General features: G+C 34.4%; 1 protein-coding gene across 1 annotated transcript; it reads right to left on the bottom strand.

The window, feature by feature from the left end:
* Positions 1 to 12151: 12151 nt before the first annotated feature.
* On the bottom strand, positions 12152 to 19169 carry LOC114319913 (uncharacterized protein At1g28695). The gene is made up of 3 exons (XM_028266982.2): positions 18740 to 19169; positions 17799 to 18176; positions 12152 to 12801 (listed from the first exon to the last, which is right to left on the bottom strand). The coding sequence occupies exons 1-3, from the start codon at positions 18947 to 18949 to the stop codon at positions 12301 to 12303; spliced, it is 1089 nt and encodes a 362-aa protein (XP_028122783.2). The 5' UTR covers positions 18950 to 19169; the 3' UTR covers positions 12152 to 12300.
* Positions 19170 to 21530: the final 2361 nt, after the last annotated feature.

Genomic DNA, 21530 nt, shown 5'->3' with positions numbered 1-21530 from the left:
TCCTACAATGTTCAGGCAATGTGAATGTTCACATCTTCCAACAACAAGAACAACAACAGAATTGGCCAAAGTGTGTCAATGCCTGTGAATTTTCACAGCATACAACAACAACACCATTAATACCTGATTACGCAAACATTTTAACTCAATGTGAATGTTCATATCTGTTACCAACAGCAACAAAAAAATAACTGGCCAAAAAATTTTTGAAACCATGTGAATGGTCACAGCATTGAACAACAACGGAGTAACATCTGGAATAATTTGATCATCAAACCATTTCCAATCAATGTGAATGTTCACATTTTTCAATAACAACAACTACAACCAGAACATTTTCGATTGTTGACAGTTGTGAACACAATGTAATGGCAAGTGTAATGTTTTTGAGTGCAAAAATGAAAAAATTTAGGGATTACGATTGAGGGGTTCAGAATAAATGAATGCTTACGTTTTTTGCCCATTTCGACGACAAAGATGTTGAGACGAAGGGACGATTCGACGAAGAAACGTATACAGTTTTCTGGGCGTACGAACGGCGAAGAAGATGATGAGACGATGTGACGATCGAACGAAGACAGGCTTCTCGGCGTAGGGATGGGGAGAAGATGATGAGACGATGCGAAGATGCAACGATGGAAGGAATACAGTCTTCGGGGCGTCGAGGCGATATGGAATATGGTTTGGATTTGTGGACTGTAGAGGTACTGTGCGTGATTTCTTGCGCAAGAATAGAGAGGGGAAGAGAAACGGTTATTAGATTCAAAGAGAGAGAGAGAGGGGCGCGTGTTTTTTTAGGGCTTTTTTGGTCTTTTTGTATAAAATGGACCTAATGGAATATTATAAAACAGTATGGGTTTCATGGAACAACACTCTTAGAAAATGGATTTACTAAAAAAGCTCTCATATTTTTTATTAAATTTACTAAATAAAAATTAATGTAATTATATCAAATTTTAAAAACATTACTATATTTTTTTTCCTAAGAATCCGACTAAGAAGTGCCGTTAAAACGCATTTAGTAAAAGGGAGTCATTTTCTTATAATGCAGTAAACAGAATTTCATTGCCTACAAGAAAGGAATGGGATATGGTAAACTATAACTATTTACCACCTTATGTTTCTAAGTAATAATCTGGTCCTCAAAAAAGAATACTAATATTAATAATCTCAACATTACAATAGCATCTTTACGGACGCTTTAAAAGAGACTTTTTTTTTTTTATCAACAAAAACGAACTTTATTTATGACGAAAGCATACAATTACGTATGAGATGAACATCAATAAAGGAATGGAAAAGCAAAACACTTCATAACTAACTAACCCAATCACAACTAGGTTGGCACCAAATAGAGAGCTCAATCATCTGCGAGCTCAATCACAGAGGGATGGTGAGAAACCATGCCCAGCAAGAAAAGAAACCCCCCCCCAGAAAATCCACCCCCATCTGCCAAGAAAATCAACCCCAGTAGCAGCCTTACACCACACAATTCAATTCTTTTTGCGTACTCTAACCTGCCTGTAGACGCGCCCTTGGGCCTCACTACAGTTCGGACTCAATTTGTGTCACGGTTCTTAATCTGAACCAAAGAGTCCAAATCCGGCAAATTGTTTTGAGAAAAACAGATTTTTACAAAAGAAGTGCCAAACATAGACTGTTTTGCCAGATACAGAGTCGCCACCTAAATATTTTTTTTATGGGGGAATTTAGGAAACCCTGACTCGGTGCCAAAGGCCACGTGTCTGTCATCACCAAAGTTTCCTCGACTCGGGAACTTGGGTACGATTGGGGAAGGTCAGCTATGAGCACCCCCTCTCGCCCGATCCGAAGATCGGCCTCTGCTAACCATGATATCCGATTTTGAAAACGTTATGTGTTCTTATTCCAGTCAATTAGCTAGAATTACTATGTGATGCGCACAACACAAAAATATAGACTAGTTTGCCTAATTTGGAACGAAGCATTGCATATCCGTTTGTTTGAAAAACAGTTTGAAATTTGCTACTAGCAAGTAGGCTAAAGCACGGATTTCAACGAGTTGTCCCAACTCAAACAATCCAACCTTCACCCACAGGCACTCAAGCAGTTTATATCACATAAGCATCTAGCCACATGGTAAGCATGCTGTCATGGCAACACTCACACTCATGCAAGGATGCTAAAGCGTGAAAGCTTACCTAGTACTCCGAGCCAAAACAAAAGCTAGTTAGTAATCAATGCATGATCCTAACTCATGTTAAGATGGCTAATGCAACACATACAAGATGCAGCTACAATAGGCTCGGCTAATCTATGGATGACATATGATGATGCTACAACTAACACGTATTCAACTTGGAATTGAAATACAATGCAGTTAGTATGATGCGCCGAGCCCGGTGCATGCAAGACAAATGTATGGATGCATGCATGCATAGCATAAGGTATGCTAAATCAAATATGACCTAATACTAACCATCAAAAGCAGGTAAGTAAAAGGGAAAAAGAAGTGGGGGTTGGAAGACATGCACGCACACACCCACACTTATTACAAATTCGCCCTCGCTCGAAGGGACCGAAAGAATAATACAATTTAACTAACTAACAAGCTAATTAAATATTACAGACCCTTAATTAATTAACAAATTAATTACAAAATAAACTAAATGTGAAGCGTAAAGAGACTGTCGTAGTTCTGCCTCAGAATGCGCGAATGATGCATGCTTGACTTGCCCCGCTCGGAAACTCGCTGCCATAGCACTGTTGCCTCTGTTTACACTGCCTTGCCCCTCTGAGGATCACATAAATTTTCAGAACTGCTTTGAATCACTCCCTGAGTGCTTTGGAGTGTCACCGGCCATAACAAAATGCCACCGGCCATGGGAATAGGATTATCGGCCAAATCTTATGCTCTCGGCCAAACATGTTTTGCCGGTCGGCACCCAAAACTGCCGGCCGGCCAATTCTTCCTGCTGAAACCTGCAGTTGACAGCAGCAGAGGGCAAGCAGTGTATGGCATGGAATTTTCAAACAAATGTGTGCATGGCCACACTCCCTATCATGCAATGGACTCAAGGGAGCATGGCCCTCGACCCTTGGGCCATCAATCACGCATTTCAATGCATGGTGGCCCAAAAACCAAGTGTGCAACTTCGATATCAAATGAAATGCAAGCACAAAACACATCAGAGGGCCCCAACCCCTATCGTGATTGATCAAGAGGCAAGGGATGCGTGCTTAATGAAATGCAACCTAGGCATGGAGGCTAAGTGTGCAACATGAACATGCAAATGAGCAATGTATACTAGGCATGCAACCTAAACATGTAAACAAACATGGCATACAACATCATGCGATGATGGACTTAAACTAACATGGATAGCTCGCAAGCATGCCAAAATCAGTGGTCATGTGATGAAAATGAGGTAACCAAGATGCATGCAAATATGCACAATGCAATGGCTCCGAGTCTAAGGCACAAAACACAACTCCACAAAGGCATTGAAAGGACGAATTATGACATACAATGGCATATGTTCCAGCACTGAAGTATGATGCTCAATGGTCCCGAAACATGCAAATATGCCACCCAATGCATGAAATAGCCCCCGAAACTCAAAACTAGGCACATGTATTGAACTATAACTATGCAAAGCAAGCATTATTTGACCATGAAGCACAAAGACAGAGCCAAGGCAGTCCCAAAATATGCACAATACTAGTTTAAAGCATGGCCAAAAGGTGCTAACCTGTAGGGCTAAAACAATATGCAAGATTGGCTAGTAAGCATGGTTTATACCACACCTATATGAAGCATATGAAATCTCACCAAACCAGCCAAAAACAGTGAATAAAACCTGATAAAAGATGCCCAAATAACCACTGAAATGCAGCCAATACATGCAAAAATGATGAGCTCCTTTAGAGGGCCATACAAGGGGTTATTAAGCACATACAAGATAGACATGTAACATGGAAAAACCACCTCTGGAAATGAGTTATGACAGCCCTAAAACTCACCAAAAATGCCCTAAAATTAACCTAGGAAGCATGCAAATGAAAGACCCTTTGAAAGGTCCTTTGAAAGGCCTTGAGTGGGATTGTTCTACACATGCATCATAGACATAAAATATGGCAAAATGGACTCCGGACAGAGCTAATGCAGACCATAAAACTCACAAAATGAGGCCTGAAATATGACTTCAATGCATGCAAAATAGAGTCCCTTTGGAAGGCCAACAATGCTAATAAAGAGAATGAGGGGTGAGAGGGTCATCCCTCTATGATTTTGGAGCTCAAAGACACATCAAGGCCACTGAAAATCCACTGGATTTCAGTGGCTAAGAGGCCAAAACAAGGTCAATGCAAATGCTCACATGCATGGCTCAAAACATGGGAAAACGAAGCATGCAAGGAAGAAAATGACTCCAAACAGAAAAGTGATCTAATAAAACTTAAAGAGGAGGTCAAAACAAAACTTTCTTCAGTTTAGGTCGAGGTCCAAAAATGCTCACAAATAAGGCTAATATATCATGTAAAATAAGCCCTAAAAGAGAGATAAAGCATACAAGGGGGTAGGAGACCTCAAACAGAAAAGTACTCTTAAACAAACATGAAGAGGAGCTCAAAATAAGACTATCTTCAGTTTGCACCAAGGCTCGAAAATGCTTACAAATGGAGCTAAGGTATAGAGCAAAATAATGCAAAAATGGGAGAAATGAGGACTTACCCTTGTAGCACAGCAATGCAGCCAACCTCGGACCAAGAAAGTGAGCTTTGATCCTCTAAAAATGAGTTCCAAGGTGCTGGAATGGATGGTGGAGGTGTTAGGCTTAGAGGTGTAGTGTAAATGGCCAAGAACAAGACCCTTTTGAACCCTCTAACACACCCAAATGTAGAGAGAGAGGGAGATATAGAGAGAGAGGGTGATATATATCATATATCAGATGTAAGGTCTAGTTTTTTGCTGAACCCCAACAAAGGAGGAGGAGGGTCTCCTTATATAGACAAGGGAATGGTTCTAAGCTTCTTAAAAAAGCTAAAAAAAGAAGGGTCAAAGGGGCCAAGCTTCTAAGAGAAGCTAACCCAAAGGTTCAAGCTTCTTAAGGAAGCTAAGACAACGGGTCAAGCTTCCTCAAGAAACTTGAGCAAAGGGTGCAATCTTCTAGAGGAAGTTTGGATCAAAAAGGGTACAAAGGGGCCAAAACAGCCACATACGCGTATGGAGATAGGGTCTGTGCACCCCAGCTGGCATGCACCATGCCTACAAGAGTCAAAAAGGTGGTACCGGCTGGAAAAGGAGGCCATCGGCCAAATAAATGGTCGGTCGGCTACTTATTTGGTCGGTTGGCTATTTTGACTAGCCGGTCGGCTAAATTGATGGCCGGTAGGTGGCTTCCAAGGCCAAAAAGTGGACGGTGGGCATCCAAATTGAAGCCCCAGAAGTTAGCTTTCCAATGGCGCAAACCTTGCATTAAAATTCCTCCTGTGCAAAAAGTTATGCTCTTTTTGGTGAAGTCGCACAGATTCGGTCCAACCAGAGTGATGCCCTACTTCAATCAACCATATCTCCCCCACCCGGACTTGGCTTTAGGAGATTCTTGAGTGCAAAATGAAGCCCCGGAAGTAAGCTTTCCAACGGTGGTGACCTCATAGCTAAAATCCAAGTATGCAAATGAATAAGCCCAATTCAGCGAGGGCTACTCGACTCTCTCCTACCCGGATTCATGTCGAACTTCTCCTAAACTAGTTTTCTCCTCTCATTTCCTCTTTTCTTCAACTCCAAACCCCTAAACAAAGTGTTTTGAAATATTTTTCAAAGATTTCATCTCTCTTTCATTCATCTCCACTTTGTCCTTGCTTGGTTTACCGAAAAGCGCAACATTTACCGAAATGCAAGCGTCGGAACATCGTAGGAACTTTATTTTCAAAACATTTTGAAAGAGAGGATTTTAAGATCTAAAATCTTTTGATCAAGATTGTTTTGGTCCAAAAGGGGTATGAAGTTGGGATTTGACTCTCTCATTGCTGAAGAATTTGAACCTTTGCCCTGCACACCTTTTACTACCAAGTAAACCATCAGTAACGCCCAAGTCTTAAGGGCGGTCAAAAATGGGGTGTCTACACTGCCGCAAGTGATACACAATATCATTAACTGAATAAATAAAAGAGGGTTGGAGTTTCTGACCCAAAATGCAACCCTAAGTTTAATAGAATCACACAGCCCTTCAAAGTCCACCGGGGATCCCTTAAAAATACTTTCATTCATCTGCTTCCAAATAGAACAGAGCACTGCCAATAGTAGGACTTTCCAGATGGCCAACTCTCTTTTTTTTAGTTTAAACCCCGCCCACCACTGTAACAAACCAGACATTGATCCAGGTATTGCCCAAGAAACACCCCACCACCTGATAATATTGGACCAAATCCTCCAAATAAATGGACAGAATAGCAGGACATAATTTACATCTTCCACTTCTGTCCTACAGAAAATACAATTTACATCAGAAACAGCAGTAAGGACACCAATTCTTTGGAGATAACTGGTTGTCTTGATTCTCACCTTCCATGCTAACCACCAAAAAAACTGCACCTTAGGTGGAGCTACATTCTTCTATATGAACCTTACTAAGTTGCTAACAGATTCAGAAGATGATTCACTCCACTTCTAGGCAGAAGCAACCTTAAACACACCGGAAGAATCTGCATTCCATTTTAATCTGTCCACCATTCCTTCCTTAAGAACAGGTGCATTAATTAACATTACTCTCAATCTCCTCAATTCTTCTAATTCCCACTGAAACAAGGCTTGCCTGAAAACCAGCTCCCATTCTTCATTCTCATTTCTCCTACTGCTGACCACATGCACTGATTCAGCTTTGTCAAGGGACACAAAATATAGTCTTGGAAATTCATCTTTTAGACATACATTGCCAACCCAATGGTGAAGCCAAAACTTTATTTTCCTCCCATCACCGACAATGAGAGATATGTTTTTTTTGAAAAATTCCACCAACTGAGGGCAAGATCTAACAATCCCCAATATATCTCTCTGGACCATGGATACTCTTGTACCTTCAACAGGTAGTGGCCACCAACCCCCACATGCCTCTCTATATTCGCTACAAATCACTTGTTTCTTGAGAACATTCTTTTCAGTCCCAAATCTCCACCACCACTTCAAAAGAAAACAATCATTCATGTGTCTCATTTTCCTTATTCTTAATCCCTTATTGTTTATGCTTTGTGTTATTTCCCCCCATCTTACTAGATGAATTTTCCTTCTTAGTGCATCACCTTCCCCATAAAATTTGGACTGAATTTTCTCTATCTCTTTAGCAACCCCTTTAGGCATCTTGAACAAAGATAGGTAATAGATAGGCAAGGATGATAACACAGACTTTATCATTGTCAACCTACCAGCAAAGGATAAGAACCTCCTTTTCCAAGAAGCCAATTTCTGCTTAAATTTATCTATTAGGTTTCCAAGTCCTTCTTCTCCTTGGATTTTCTCTGAAGGAAATACCCAAATATTTTAATCGCAAACTATGATGTAAACAGTTCAAAATGGCAACAAATTCTTTATAAAGCTCATCATTAATCCCAATCCCACAAACTACACTCTTGTGATAATTGATCCTGCCTACACATATTTCAAAACACCTCAAGATCCTTTTAACAGTAAATACCTCCTCTCTATCTGCTTCACAGAATAATATTGTGTCATCTGCAAACTGCAAATGAGTAATGTTTATATCATGTGAACCAACAACTGCCTTATTAATCAAACCCATCTGCCTAGCTCTGGTCAGCAGGATGTGTAAGCCCTCATCTACCAAATTAAATAGAAAAGATGATAATGGATCACCTTGTTTAAGCCCTCTCTGTGCGCTAAATTTAGACGACGATGATCCATTAACCAAAATGGATATTTTGGCTAATGAGACACTTTCTTGCATCCAATTAATCCATTTGGAACCAAACCCAAAATTTGAGAACATAGAGAAAAGAAACTTCCAATTAATTGAATCATATGATTTCTCAAAATCAAGCTTTAACACAATTCATTTCTTCTGATTCTTCTTCCAACCATCAATAATTTCATTAGGAATCAACACTCTATCCAAAATACTTCTTCCCCCTATAAAAGCTAATTGAGATTCAGTAATAATCCTTGACAGTATGTGTTTGATTTGATTAGCTAATACTTTTGCAAGAATTTTGTAAAGTGAACCTATGAGGCTAATAGGTCTATACTCACTGAGGCAGGAGGCAAGAAGGATTATCATTTTTAGGAATCGAAGCAACAAAAAAACTATTAATTCAATGCACCGATTTAGAGTTTTGATGAAACTCCTTCATCAACTGCATCACATCCCCTTTTATTGACTGCCAACACTTATGAAATATCATCAAGTTAAAACCATCAAGGCCTGAAGCCTTATTCCCGTCACAGTTTTTAACTGCTGCTTGCACTTCTGATTTTGAAAAACTCAGCTTCTAATTCAGCTCTAACTTCATCCCCCCCCCTCCCAAATGGATTTAAAATGACCAGATAAACTTGGTCTGTTGAACCATGATTTAGAAAAAAGCTTCATGTAGTGTTGCAGAACTTCAGCCCTTATTTCATTTGGATCTTCCTTGACAACCCCATTAACAGTAATTGAACATAATGCATTCTGATTATTTCTAGATACAGCCATCACATGGAAGAATTTTGTGTTTCTATCCCTTTGCAAGACCCAATTAATTCTAGACTTCTGCATCCAAACCCATTCCACCATTTTCCTCAGTTTCCATGCTTCCTCTTTAGCCTCCCTTTTTCTATTCACTTCTACCTCAGACAAAGGCCTTTCTTCAGCTACCAAATAAAACACATGTAATTCCTCCTCAAGAAGCTTAAGTTTATAATTCACATTACCAAAAACTTCCTTATTCCATTGTTTCAATGCTAGTCTAAGTGATTTTAGTTTCCTTAGACACTGAAAGCCAGCCCAACCTTCAACCTTAGTTTCATTCCAAATTTTCTCCACAAAGGTTTTGAATTGAGGATGAAGGGTCCATGCATTCAGAAATCTAAAAGGCTTTGGACCCCTATCCCTCGCATTTTCCATGAGCAAAATAGGGCAGTGATCAGAAAGCCTTCTTGGTAAACCTCATTATTTAAAATTGAACTTCTACAGCCATTCTGGACTAAGCAAAAACCTGTCAATCCTACTCCATTTTTCTCCTTCTTGAGAGTTACACCAAGTAAATTTTCTTCCCAACATTGGTATATCACACACTTCCAGATTTTCAATTAGTTCATTGAAATCACACATACCTCTATCTCTTCTAGCACAACCCTTCATCTCGGATATACTTCTAACTTCATTGAAATCACCTCCCAAACACCAAGGCTTTTCATCTGCTGACTTCAGTCTATTCAATATACCGCATACCCTTCTTCTGCTGGTATCATCATTTGGACCATAAATATTAACAATGACACATTCAAAGTTACAATAAAAAGTACCTAACAAAATGATGCAATTCCTGTTGCAGCAGCAGTCCACAAGTTGAAAAACATCTGGATTCCAGATGCAAAGCAATCCACCACCTGCTCCATCTGAATCTGCTGTCATGAACTCCATCTTCTCTCCCGGCCAACATGATCTGACAAACTCTTCATCTATTGATGGACTTTTTGTTTCTTGAAGTAGCACCATATCTACCTTCCTTTCAAAAAATATTGTTTTGACCTTTCTTCTTTTACTAGGCTTACCAAGCCCTCTTATATTCTATGATAATAATTTCATTGAAAACCAATTTGTTTTCCCAATCACCAGGTAATCCAAATTAATACGCAGTATCACCCATTTTCACCATTTTCAACACTTTTTCCTAATCATGAGATTCCAGCTCCAGCAGCTTACTGATCATTTCTTCTTCATTGCCATTACATTCAACCCAAGGACCTACCCTAATTGTAGAGATGCTTCTGCCTCATTGAGTACTAGCTGACCACTTCTAGCTTTGCTTGCCATAGGTAGAGAAATTGCTGCAAAAGCTAACCGGAACACAACTCCTTTCTTCAAGTTCAAAGCTGATCCACCCCCAAATTGGAGGTTTCCTCTTTTCGTCCCCGGAAACTTCACAGCCCCTTTTCCTTTTTCCTTCTGGCTCACTACCCTTTAGGAACTGTAATCACAGGTTTGTTGTTAACCACCCTGTTTGCCTCATTTTCAATTCTTCATTGGGCTACCTCCTCTCCATTGCTATGAACAAAATTTTCCTTAGTGGGCCGAGTCTCTGATACACTAACCTCAGACAATCTCGGCCCCAAAATGTTTCCGCCCTCATCTTGGGCCTTACCTAACAATACTTCTATATTAAGCCCAGATCTATGTCTCTCAGACCCACTTAGGCTTTTCATGAAGCCTGGATTAACTACTACATCATCCTCAACTATTCGTTTGCCTCCATTTTGAATTTGCATAGAGTTTAGCACTGACACAGTTGACCTTCCCTTGCATACGCCCCCACTATTTGTCTTTCCCATATTGATGTCAGTCTCTACAACCATAGACATACTCCTCCACCTATCTTGTCCAGCTGTGTCATGATGACCCACATGCCCTGTTACATACCCTGCTAGCTCTACATCACTCCTTTGTCCAGCTCACCTCCTACCTAGCCGTCCACATCAGTTTCATCATCAACCCTCTTGCTTTTCACTTCTGACCTCCATGCTTTCCCATCACAATTGGAGCTTTGATTGACCCCCTTATTCTGCAGATTGTAACATTTGCACTGTTTGTGTATCACCTCTGATATAACCGCCTGTTCTTCACACACTTTTACTGGATAATTTATCCCCCTTGCATAGCAAGTTGATAGTCTTATTAATGGACTCCATACATGTTGTTGTTATCCTTACCTTTCAACTGTGAAGTGAATGCATTCTGGATGTATCATCATCTATGCCAATGGCTTCCCCCCACAACTCCCGAATATTCATGAAAGTTTTACTGCTCCATAGATTTAGAGGCACACCATAACATGTAAGCCAAACAAGCCTTTCCTGTTCAATAGCCATCCCCTGCTTCCATTCCTTGATTAATTCACACCACTCATGAATCCATTTCTCCATTAGTTTTAAGTTCTCTTTCATGCTTTCTACAGATTCGAAAGTCACCACTATATCTCTGCCTCCTCCGTCTCTAGCCTGAATGTCTCCCATACCTCTGATCTGTAACTCCTCTTTAAATGTTGCCACACAGCTTAGTGGCTTGAGTCTAACAATTGTACTAGTATATAACCAACCATTGCTGCCTCAGAAGCATTAACAGTAATGCTCGTATTGGACGCTATCCCTTTTCCACTTACAATTTGTGCGTAGGACCTCCCTTTCTATACCATAACTGGAGGTCTACTTGTGTTACCAACCTCTCTCCAACCAACCGATATTCTGCTGGTGTTACCAATCTGCCTCCCTCTAATTGGTGCTTTAAGTGGCCACCGTTGTTTGCCCTGATCTTTGCCAAAATCTGCGACTCTTACTTTCAATGCTCTGTTATCACACCAGAGGCCATGTGCTTTCTGGACGGCCATATTTGCTACCACTGGACAAGCATAACGTACAAAACCAAATATGGATCGCTTCATCTTCCATCTTTTGTTTGGGATGAACACATCCTTTACAATCCCAAAGTTGGTAAATACTTTGTACAGCCCTTTTGGATCCATAGTTTCTGGTAGATTGCCCACAAACACCGTGTGTATGTCACTAACCATTCCTTTGTTCCTGTAGCCTTGATCTCCATGCTTTCTCAACACTAGCTTTCAACCTCCTTCCATCTTTCACAAACTATGGTGGACTCCAATTCAAGTACAGCGTATGCTGAGTTCACAAGGAATCAGAGGTCCATCCTATAGATTCATCCATGGAAACACCAAGGAAATGTTAACTACTATGGTTAGTTTCATACTATATTATTCACTCCAACAAGTTAACTAGCACGATAACTATTTTAACAAGATTCTTGTAAGCTAGCTATATTTGGAGAACATGAGGAGGCTCTTTAAATTAGCTTGTATGGATAATTTGTAAAATAAAGAGTAGCGTAGATGAAAAATTAGTTAAACAAAATAAAGAACATACCATTTTCATACTTTAACTAGTAAAAAATGAAGATTAACATTGGAATTATTTAATTGACTAGAAAAAAAAAAATATTCTCTACATTTTTATAGTTCTGACCAGCCACCCCCTCCCACAACAAAAATTAAAAAATAAAAGATTTCAAGATCCCACAATTCAAGCAAAACTAAATATACTCAAAATTTCCAGGAATTCATACAAGCTAAGTGCCTTGACCATTCAATTGTCAATGTCTCATTTGTAGGCAAGTTCTTGAATGTCTTCCAATGATGAATGACATCCATCAGATCAGTCAATTTGGCACTTATACTACGACAACAATTTGCATGGACTGTTACCACAGCACTAACATCACTGCTCTTTTGACAAAAACCACTGAAAAATAGAGTGTCCAAGAACCTCACCCTGAGGCCTAAACCTTTAAACACGCCTTCGTGCATGAGCATCTCTAGAACATCTTGTTCTTTCATTCCAGTGGAGTTGTCTTTCTTTGCATACCAATTATCAAACAATGCAATGGTCTTGTTGTTCGATCTAATCATGTAGAAACCGGTGTTGATCTTGTTGGATTCGGACCATTCATCGCCATAGAACACATCAGTACTGATTTGCAAGTCTATAGTTTCATTTGGATTGAGCCTTGGAAATGGATTTCTTAACCATATTACATCAGTGTCCTGCCATTAAAACATCAATAAATCAATTGGATATAATTTTTCACAATCCTTAAACATGGAAATGATAGAATTCCATTATGGGATAGGCTTCTCTCCATTTTGGAATGCAGTATTGAGTTGGGTTTGTAGGGTTTATCAAGGTTTCTTATTCCATTGATATAAATTGTTTATTTTGTGACCTTTGTGTATAGATACACGACAATACAACAAAAAAAAAAGGGATTTTAGATACTAAGATCTATTATCTCTAAAAGTAAAAATTTTATTATAAAAAATATTAAGAGATCAATTCCAATCATCAAAAAGGATCATCCAAAAAAATAAAATGATGACCTTTAGCTAAACACACAAGACAAACTCAATTTGTGCTAGAAGGTTAAATTTTTAAGGCCAAAATTTTGGTTCCAAAAAAATACTAATTCATTACTAAATGTCCAATTTCATTTATAAAATATAACAATGATACTTTTGACAATTAAGATATTTCGTTCATAAAATGTAATTTTGTTCCTAAGGTTTTGTCCTTAATTTGTTGTAGATCAATTTTATCATATTTATTTTTTAAAAAAATAAATGTTCTATTTTTAAAAACTACACTAATCGTGTATTTTATTTTATTTTCTTTTGAAATAAATTAATAAAATTATGTTACTGCAGTAATCAAATTCAATAATTTATTTATTTATTTATTTTTTATAAATAATCTATACAATGAAGTCAACCTTACACCTCGTCTACCCAATCTACCCAATGAACTTGAGAACATTTCATCCCTTTCAATTATAATGCAACACATACCTCGTTGAGAAAATTTCATCCCTTTCAAGATATGTATAGCTAGTTGAAACCCATCTTCCGAGGAGGGTTGACTTAAGACGTGAGGATCATAAATCACCATCTGTTTTAATCATATTTTTAAATGAATACAAATCTAGTATTGCTGTGCCTCAATTTGAGGGTTATTATGGATTTATTTTTATAATTTAAACCGTTCATTTTGTAGGGTTTACTGAGTACTTCATGTCTACCAAAAATTATATTAATCGGATATCAATAACAATGTGATCGGATTGCATATTTTTTATGCTATTTCTCAAAATAAAAACTTATTGTTTATTTTTTTTATGATAAATATGATTCGATCATGTAGTTATTGATATCCAATTAATATTATTTTTGATAGGTTTGAAATACTCAACGAACCCTACAAAATGAACGATTTGAATCATAAAAATAAGTCCATAATAACCCTCAAATTGAAGCACAACAGTTAATGTTGTGCCTAACCCCTCATTCAGTTGGAAGACAGCTTATGCATTTTCTAACACAACAAATTTTGTTTTTAATAATGGTTAATCAATTGAAATACATTCAAATTTTTGGTTATTTTATCTGAGCCTGTTTCACCTATTTGGAACTATTAATTATAAGCACACAATCATATAACATCATACAATGATTTTACAATGACAAGAAGCTGCATTTAGCTTGGACTAAGGCTTTGTTTGAAAATTAGCTATTTTAATTAATTTTTTGATTTTTTATGAAAAGATATGCAAAAAAATAAAGAGTGATGTGATAATTTATAGTGATTTTTTTACTTTTTGACTTTTTAACTATAATTTTATATCTCCAAACAAAGCGTAAAGAAGTTTTTTAGACCAATAGTCAAAAAGTAAAAATCTATTTGCCTTGAGTTAAAAATAATAATAATAATAATTTAAAAGGTTAGGTTTTTTTTGTTTTTTTTTTATTATTTTTTAAATGTAATTACCAAACGCATTAACCTTCGTAGATTCTAAAAATAAATAAAAATTAAAAAAAGCAATTGATAACAATGAAGTACATTCTCAACTCAAGAATAAGAAGGCAATTTGTCAAAGGTAAAAATTGATTATTTACTAGGGAAATGTTTACAACATGCATCCTAAAAAAAATACATATTGTATGTTTTTTATAATTTAAACACAAAATTTCATAGCTTTTCACTACAAAATTCATAAATTTTTTCATTATAAAATGTCATAACAAAAATTACAAAACATCATAACAAAATTACAAAATGTTATAATAAAAATCATAAAGTGTCATAATATTTTCATCCCCAAGTTTAAAATGCACACCATAAAATCACTATTCATAACTTTATGAAAAAATGTCATAACACACATCATAAATAATCATAATTTTTATCACAAAAAATCATAATTTTCTTACGATATGTACCATTTTAAAGGGTGTATGTTGTACATTTCTCCTATTTACTATTACATTTTTTTTTTTTCATTACAAGACTTTTTTGTGTTGGTTTTGTGCTGCCAATGTGTTGTTAAATTTTTTTTACATAATTATTGTCCCGGTATTTGTAAATAAGTTTTTACCAATCAAAAAAATGCAATGTTGTAATGATATTATATATAAATTAACTTTTATAATTGTAGTTTTTAGAATTATTAACTTTAAATATTAAAATAAATTGTAAATTTATTTAGTATAACTTTTGATGATCTATGAAAAAAATTAAACCTTTTGATTAAATAAGTTGGCATATAACCATTCATTGTGCAAATATCTCCATACCATTTTTACACACAAAAGAGAATGACTTTTTAATGACTTTTTTGTCCATATGTATTTAAAAAGTTTTTAATAAGTTGAAAAAAATTACAAATTGTATTTTTTAAAAATCTCTTCTTTTTTATTTATTTATTTATTTTGGTCAAATAAATTGATAAATTAAAATAAATTATAATTTAAAATTGTAACCAAACAACCTAGGTTAACTTTTAAGTAAATCAAAGCCTTACATAATAATTGTGTAGCACCGGGTGATTATTCGGTATTTCGGGAGTATGGTCACATGGTGTTGTTTCATGGTAATATGATTGGTAAAGAAGATAGAGTATTAATTATTTATGTTGAGTGATTGAGAAACATGAAAGAACATAATGAATGATGATTGCTGAGAGAATATGATTATGTGATACTATGAGACTATTGTATAATTTTCCATGTAGCACCACTTTATGGTATAAAGTTGTGGATTCAAATTATATAAGAAAAATATTTTGAAGTACTAATTTAGCACCACCAATTCACCTCTAATGATATGAAATGAACCATGTAAATAAATAGGTACACACTCCTCTCTTTATCTCTCCCTATTTTCTCTCTCTTTTACGTCATTAAGAATATATTAGGGAGACTATATTAATGGAATGCAGTATAATTGATTTTATAGAGTGAAGCTTGAAACCCTTGTATGACCCCCTTCCCACTATTAATATCTAACATCTAAACCTACTGATGTTGTTTATGTGTACTGTAGTCTGTGTAACCCCCCAAAAAAAAAATAAATAAATAAATAGAACTTAAACAAATAAACTAAAAAATTGATTTATAAATACTGCTGCATGTGGACTGTTTCATACACCGGTTTATTTTGGAAACTTGGCTAAAAGTTATTTTTTGACTTTTAATTTATTTTAAATCATATTATATTTTTACTTTTTTAATTATTTAAAATAAAAAACTAAAAAATTAATTTTTAATTTACTTTTTAAAACAAGCCAATGTAATAGTGTAACAAAGCAATTTTAATAAGATGTGGCTTGTCAAATTTTGGACTGCACAGTGCAGTGCAGTTCATTTCAACCTCTCTCAATAATTTAAAAGGTTTATTTTATAAGAACCATCTACTCGTACAAAAATCAATCTTTATTTATTTATGAACAATTCAATAGATAATACTTCTATTAAAAGAGCAACGTAAATTATTAAATATTTTACATAATATTTATGCAAGTGTAAAACTCACATCACAGGAGTGTAAGAGAGATTAAATAATAAGAAGACTTACATATTGGTCATAATATGTGAATTTATTGTTTAATAAGTCTTGTTAAAATTAATTATATTTTTCATCAAATACTATTACAAAACATTACTAATTATTAATTTTCAACAATAGTTTGAAATTTTGTCATAAAAATGTCACTAATTATAAGCTTTGAGACAGTTTAAAAAAATTGTCACTAATTTTCAACTTTTAGTGATAGTTTAAAAAATTAGTCACAGAAAAACATTACTAATGGTAAGTTTTAGTGATAATTTATAAAAATTATGACAAAAAAAAGTCATTAATTGTTAATTTTTAGTGACATATACAAAAAATAATCACAAAAAAAAATTATTTTTAGCGATAATTTTATGAAGAATTATTTTCAACCTAACTAATAGAACCAATAGATAGTTTATATTTCTTAAATAATAAAGAACCAAATGCAATTTCAAAGTCCATTACGTAACTTCCTAACATTGAGGCGTTGATTATGGGATTTTTTTTCTTTTTCTTTTTTTAATTGTGGTAGTTATCGTGGAATAGTTGTGATACGTGTAGGACTCCATCGTGGTCTCTCTCTAGAAAGTAAAAACGAACTCAGCTTCCTACTACAAATTAAAAAAAATTCACTATTCTTTTAAAATTCTGTTGATTAAAAAATAAACTAAATTATATATTTGTATAATTAAATTATACTTAACACTCGTGCACTCACATAAAACTTTACCTGCGGAGGAAAATAGCTAGCTACTTTACCTACACTTACAAATGTGACGGAAAAATAACTACACTAGTTGATTTTTTTTTTTTTAATTCACAATTGAATAATATTACAACTTAATATAGTGTTGATTGTCACACTCAAAAGTAAATAAAGATTAGAAAATTTTCTTGTGACACGCAAATCAATTAAGTTAGTGAAGCGGCATCGAGATCTTTAATTATAATATAGTTTTGCTAATAAATTAATTACATCTCCCTATGCCATTTTTTTTTTTACCCAAAGCCCAAAGTGGCAATCCTATGTTATTATTCTAGGGAATGACAACATTCATTATTTAAGGAGTTTGATCAATTATGTTTAAAACAAATTTCTAAACCATGGTAAAAGTCAACAAACACAAATAAAAGTACTAATAGTTAATAGACAACATACCGTGAAAATGAAGTTGTAGCCACGTTTGAGTACATCTCCAAGAAACAGAGTCCTCCTCCACATCATCTTCACAAAATCACCTGACATAAACAGCTTCTCCCCATCATAATCTACACCGTCCGTTTCAAGCTTGTAGCAGTGTAGCTTAAGAAACATGCACCGTTCATAGGCCGTCTGATCGACGGCTACGATTAGGAGATGATCTCTCAAGCCCCGAGTATCGTCCCCGAGCCAAAAACCATCCAAGAAGAGATCAAGCATGGACTTGTCTCCTTCAACATAGGCTTTGTTTACTACTGCTATTATCACAATCTTGTTTTCTGTAGCAGTTTTGGCCAGGATTGCCTCAAGCTCATCTCTGTAGATAGTCATGTTGTACTGTAAAAATAAAAATAAAAAAGCATGTAAATAATATAAATAAATAATATTATGAACACATGGAAATACTAATCAAAAACATCATATGTGCAGTGTAAACTAATTTTTTAATATCATACTCCTCAATGATTTTTCTCATTCATCACAATGTTTTTCACATTCATCAAACCATCTACAATTGATAAACAATTTTTCTCATTCATAAAACTCCTAAAAATATTTCTCATTCATCAAACTCTCCAAAGATTTCCCCATTCATCAAACTCCTTTGGTTGGGAGGATTTAGAAAGGAATTTGGAAAGATAAAGGAAAAAAGTGGATGAAATATGAATAAAATATATTTACATTTCACCTAATTTCACACTCATTTTTCCTTTTCATTTTCAAATCTCTGAACCATAAACTATTTTTTCATTCACCACACCACATGCTAAACTATTTTTCTCATTCATCTCAATCGTTAAACTATCCAAAAAATTAAATGTAAATTTGCAAAAGCATCCTAATATATATATATATATATATATATAGAGAGAGAGAGAGAGAGAGAGAGAGAAGCTTACCATGGTTGAGGGATGGTGGTGGGAGTTGAGGGAGGAAAATAAAGACTTGTCATTAGAGGGAATGGAGACTAAGATGTAAAGAAGACCAATGAACAAAAATGAGAGCATAGTAAAATCAAGCACTCGTTTCTTCATAAAATGCTTCGATGACTCGTCGGTGGTGGTGGTGGTGGTGGGAGAGTGGTGAACCATGACGGAGGAGGTCTTCATCTCCGGTCAGACTCTGATGAGAGGGTTTCGTCTTATGGGTAGATATGATGCATTTATCAATATTTGTACGAAGTCAAAACACCCTTAATTTCTACTTGGTTCGGTACTTTGGTTGACAATTCTAGTATTTAAACGGGACAGGCTTCTCAATCCCAAATTGGACTGAGGAGGTGTTATTCGGTTCATTGGGGATTCAGTGTCACTGACGTGCAAGGAACGTAACAGTGACTGTTATGTAACTTATGGGACTCATTTTAGGTTTTATTTTGGTGATTTGAATTGTCAAATTTTAGCAAATATCAAAACTAATATATTTATAAAAATTCAAGTTGATCGGATATTAATAACATTTTCATCAAATCATATCTTTATATAAAAAAAATAAATATGTATGTATCAAACTAAATATAAATATTATTTGATGAAGAAATTATTAATATTCAATCAACTTAATTCTTTATAAGTATAATGTTTTCGATATTTCTTAAAATTTGAACAATTTGGCTCATCAATATAGGGCTCAAAATGAGTCTCACAGGTTCACGCACAGTAGTGACACTGGATCTGTGCATTAGACTCACTTCTTAATTATATTTTAATAATTTAAATTTTTTATATTTTAAAATTCGTTGAATATATCATCCTTATAAAAAATTAACAGCAACCATATATTCGGATTAATTTTGTAGAAAAAAATAGACAGTAAGAAAATAAATAGTTCATACAAAATTAATTTAAACACATAATTTTTGTTATCCGATCAATTTAATTTTTTACAAAAATAATATATTTAACAAATTATAAAATATAAATAATTCAGATTCTCAAAACAATATATAAAAGTAGCCCCAATGAACCAACTAGACTCCAATTTCAAACTGAAGACTGTCCGGATCTTATTTAAGAAAGAGAGATTGAGTTGGTATGTAGTAGGTGATCCAACTGGATTGGACACTTCTTGCTAGGCTCATAGGATAGGTGTATTTCAGAATGTTTTAAACTGCTATTTTTAGGATTCGTCTAGAAAAGTATTGTAAAGATCAAATTGGTTAAATATTAATAATTAAATAATAATTATAGTTTTTTAAAAAAATAAATAGATAATTTATTTTTAAAATCATATTTTTCTTTTAATTTTATAAAATAAATTTAATCTAAATGTGTAATCCGATCAAATTTAAAAACTTTACATGATTTACTTTTCTAATAATGTAATTAGTAAATAAATTATTTGAATTATCAAGGTGAGGTCCAAAATCGACCCACCAAGCCTAGCTCCCATCGCTAATTGGATCACCAACAGGAAAGAAGTTGTCCCTTTAAAAAAAATACATTAAAAGTTAGCAAAAAAAAAATATAGGATCAATTAAAAAAAAAAAAATCTCAGGATTTAACCTTTATAATAAAATAAATATTAAATTTTTCATTTTGTTAATTTGAATTCTAAATTTTTTATTTGTTATCAATTTAAACAATTCACTATTTTCATTAAGTAAAGTGAATGAAAAAATGATACATTAGCCATTAAAGTCAACAAAAATGGCTTCGCCAGTTTTACTTAACAAATATAAATTTATGGTTTAAATTGAAAACGACTCAAAAGATTATGATTTAAATTGATAAAATTAAAAAATCAAAATTTATTTTATTATAAAAATCAAATTGCTGAGGTGTTTTTTTGTAATTACCACAAAAATAAATTACAGGATCCTAATTCGACTCTGGAGGGATAGGATTTGAACATGGAATAAATTTAAATCACATTATATTTTGTAATAAAATGTTAGATTTTTTTTTTTAATATCTAAAATTACTATTTGTTTCTTTAACAAACTCCACATACATGTTGAAAGAATGAGGCTCTTCTTCAATTCATTAATTAGATTGGATGGTCTAATCGAGGGAACCTTAGGCTCAACTCGGTAATCAAAATCATTTATTTGTAAGGCATGTCAAATAAATTATTCACACAAAAAAAATATATATATATTTTTTTGGTATTGATAATTAAATGATTCAATCAAATTTGTTTTTAAAAATAAATAGTATTTTCAATATCGTAACCAAAAAAAATAAATTAAAATAATAATTTTTAAATATTTTAGATAGAGGTAAAATTATAATTAAAAAATAATAATGAGATGATTTGGTGTAAATAACACCCATAGCCCATAGGTGTTGCGTTGTGCCTGGGCATGTAGCCACAATGGCATAGTTGAAACCTGGAAGTCATATCAGTTGACCATGTTGGTGATGTGACTGTTTTGGGAAGATTAAATAAGTGTATTTTTTTATTTTTTTTTTATTATTATATATAAAAAAAGTAGAGAGGAGATGTTGATTGATGTGACTTAAAAAAGATAAAAAGATAAAATAAGTACACTTTTTTAAGTTAGTCAAACTTCACCTTATTTTAAAATGTTGTAGATAAAAACAAAACAATTATAATTATAAAAAAATAAATAAATAAAAAAGGCATGTGGCCATGCGGGTCCTGTTTTTTGCTCTTACCTAAATTGCATGAAAAGCTAATTATATAAACCCCTATTAAACCCTATATATTCCTCTTGTTTTACTTCAT

The sequence above is a fragment of the Camellia sinensis genome, chromosome 1 (genome assembly GCF_055761805.1).
Source record: "Camellia sinensis isolate YWXY chromosome 1, ASM5576180v1, whole genome shotgun sequence".
In the NCBI taxonomy this organism is placed as follows: domain Eukaryota; kingdom Viridiplantae; phylum Streptophyta; class Magnoliopsida; order Ericales; family Theaceae; genus Camellia; species Camellia sinensis.
The sequence above is the reverse complement of the archived record's forward strand: the minus strand, read 5'-3'. Positions and strand labels throughout refer to the sequence as shown.

Bases quoted from the DNA above. Each gene is read 5' to 3' on its own strand.
- LOC114319913 (XM_028266982.2), bottom strand. From the start codon at position 18,949: ATGAAGACCTCCTCCGTCATGGTTCACCACTCTCCCACCACCACCACC. The intron at 18,177-18,739 runs GTAAGCTTCTCT...TTATTTTTACAG, and splicing joins ACCACCATCCCTCAACCATG to TACAACATGACTATCTACAG. The intron at 12,802-17,798 runs GTATGTTGTCTA...TTTTAATGGCAG, and splicing joins GCTACAACTTCATTTTCACG to GACACTGATGTAATATGGTT.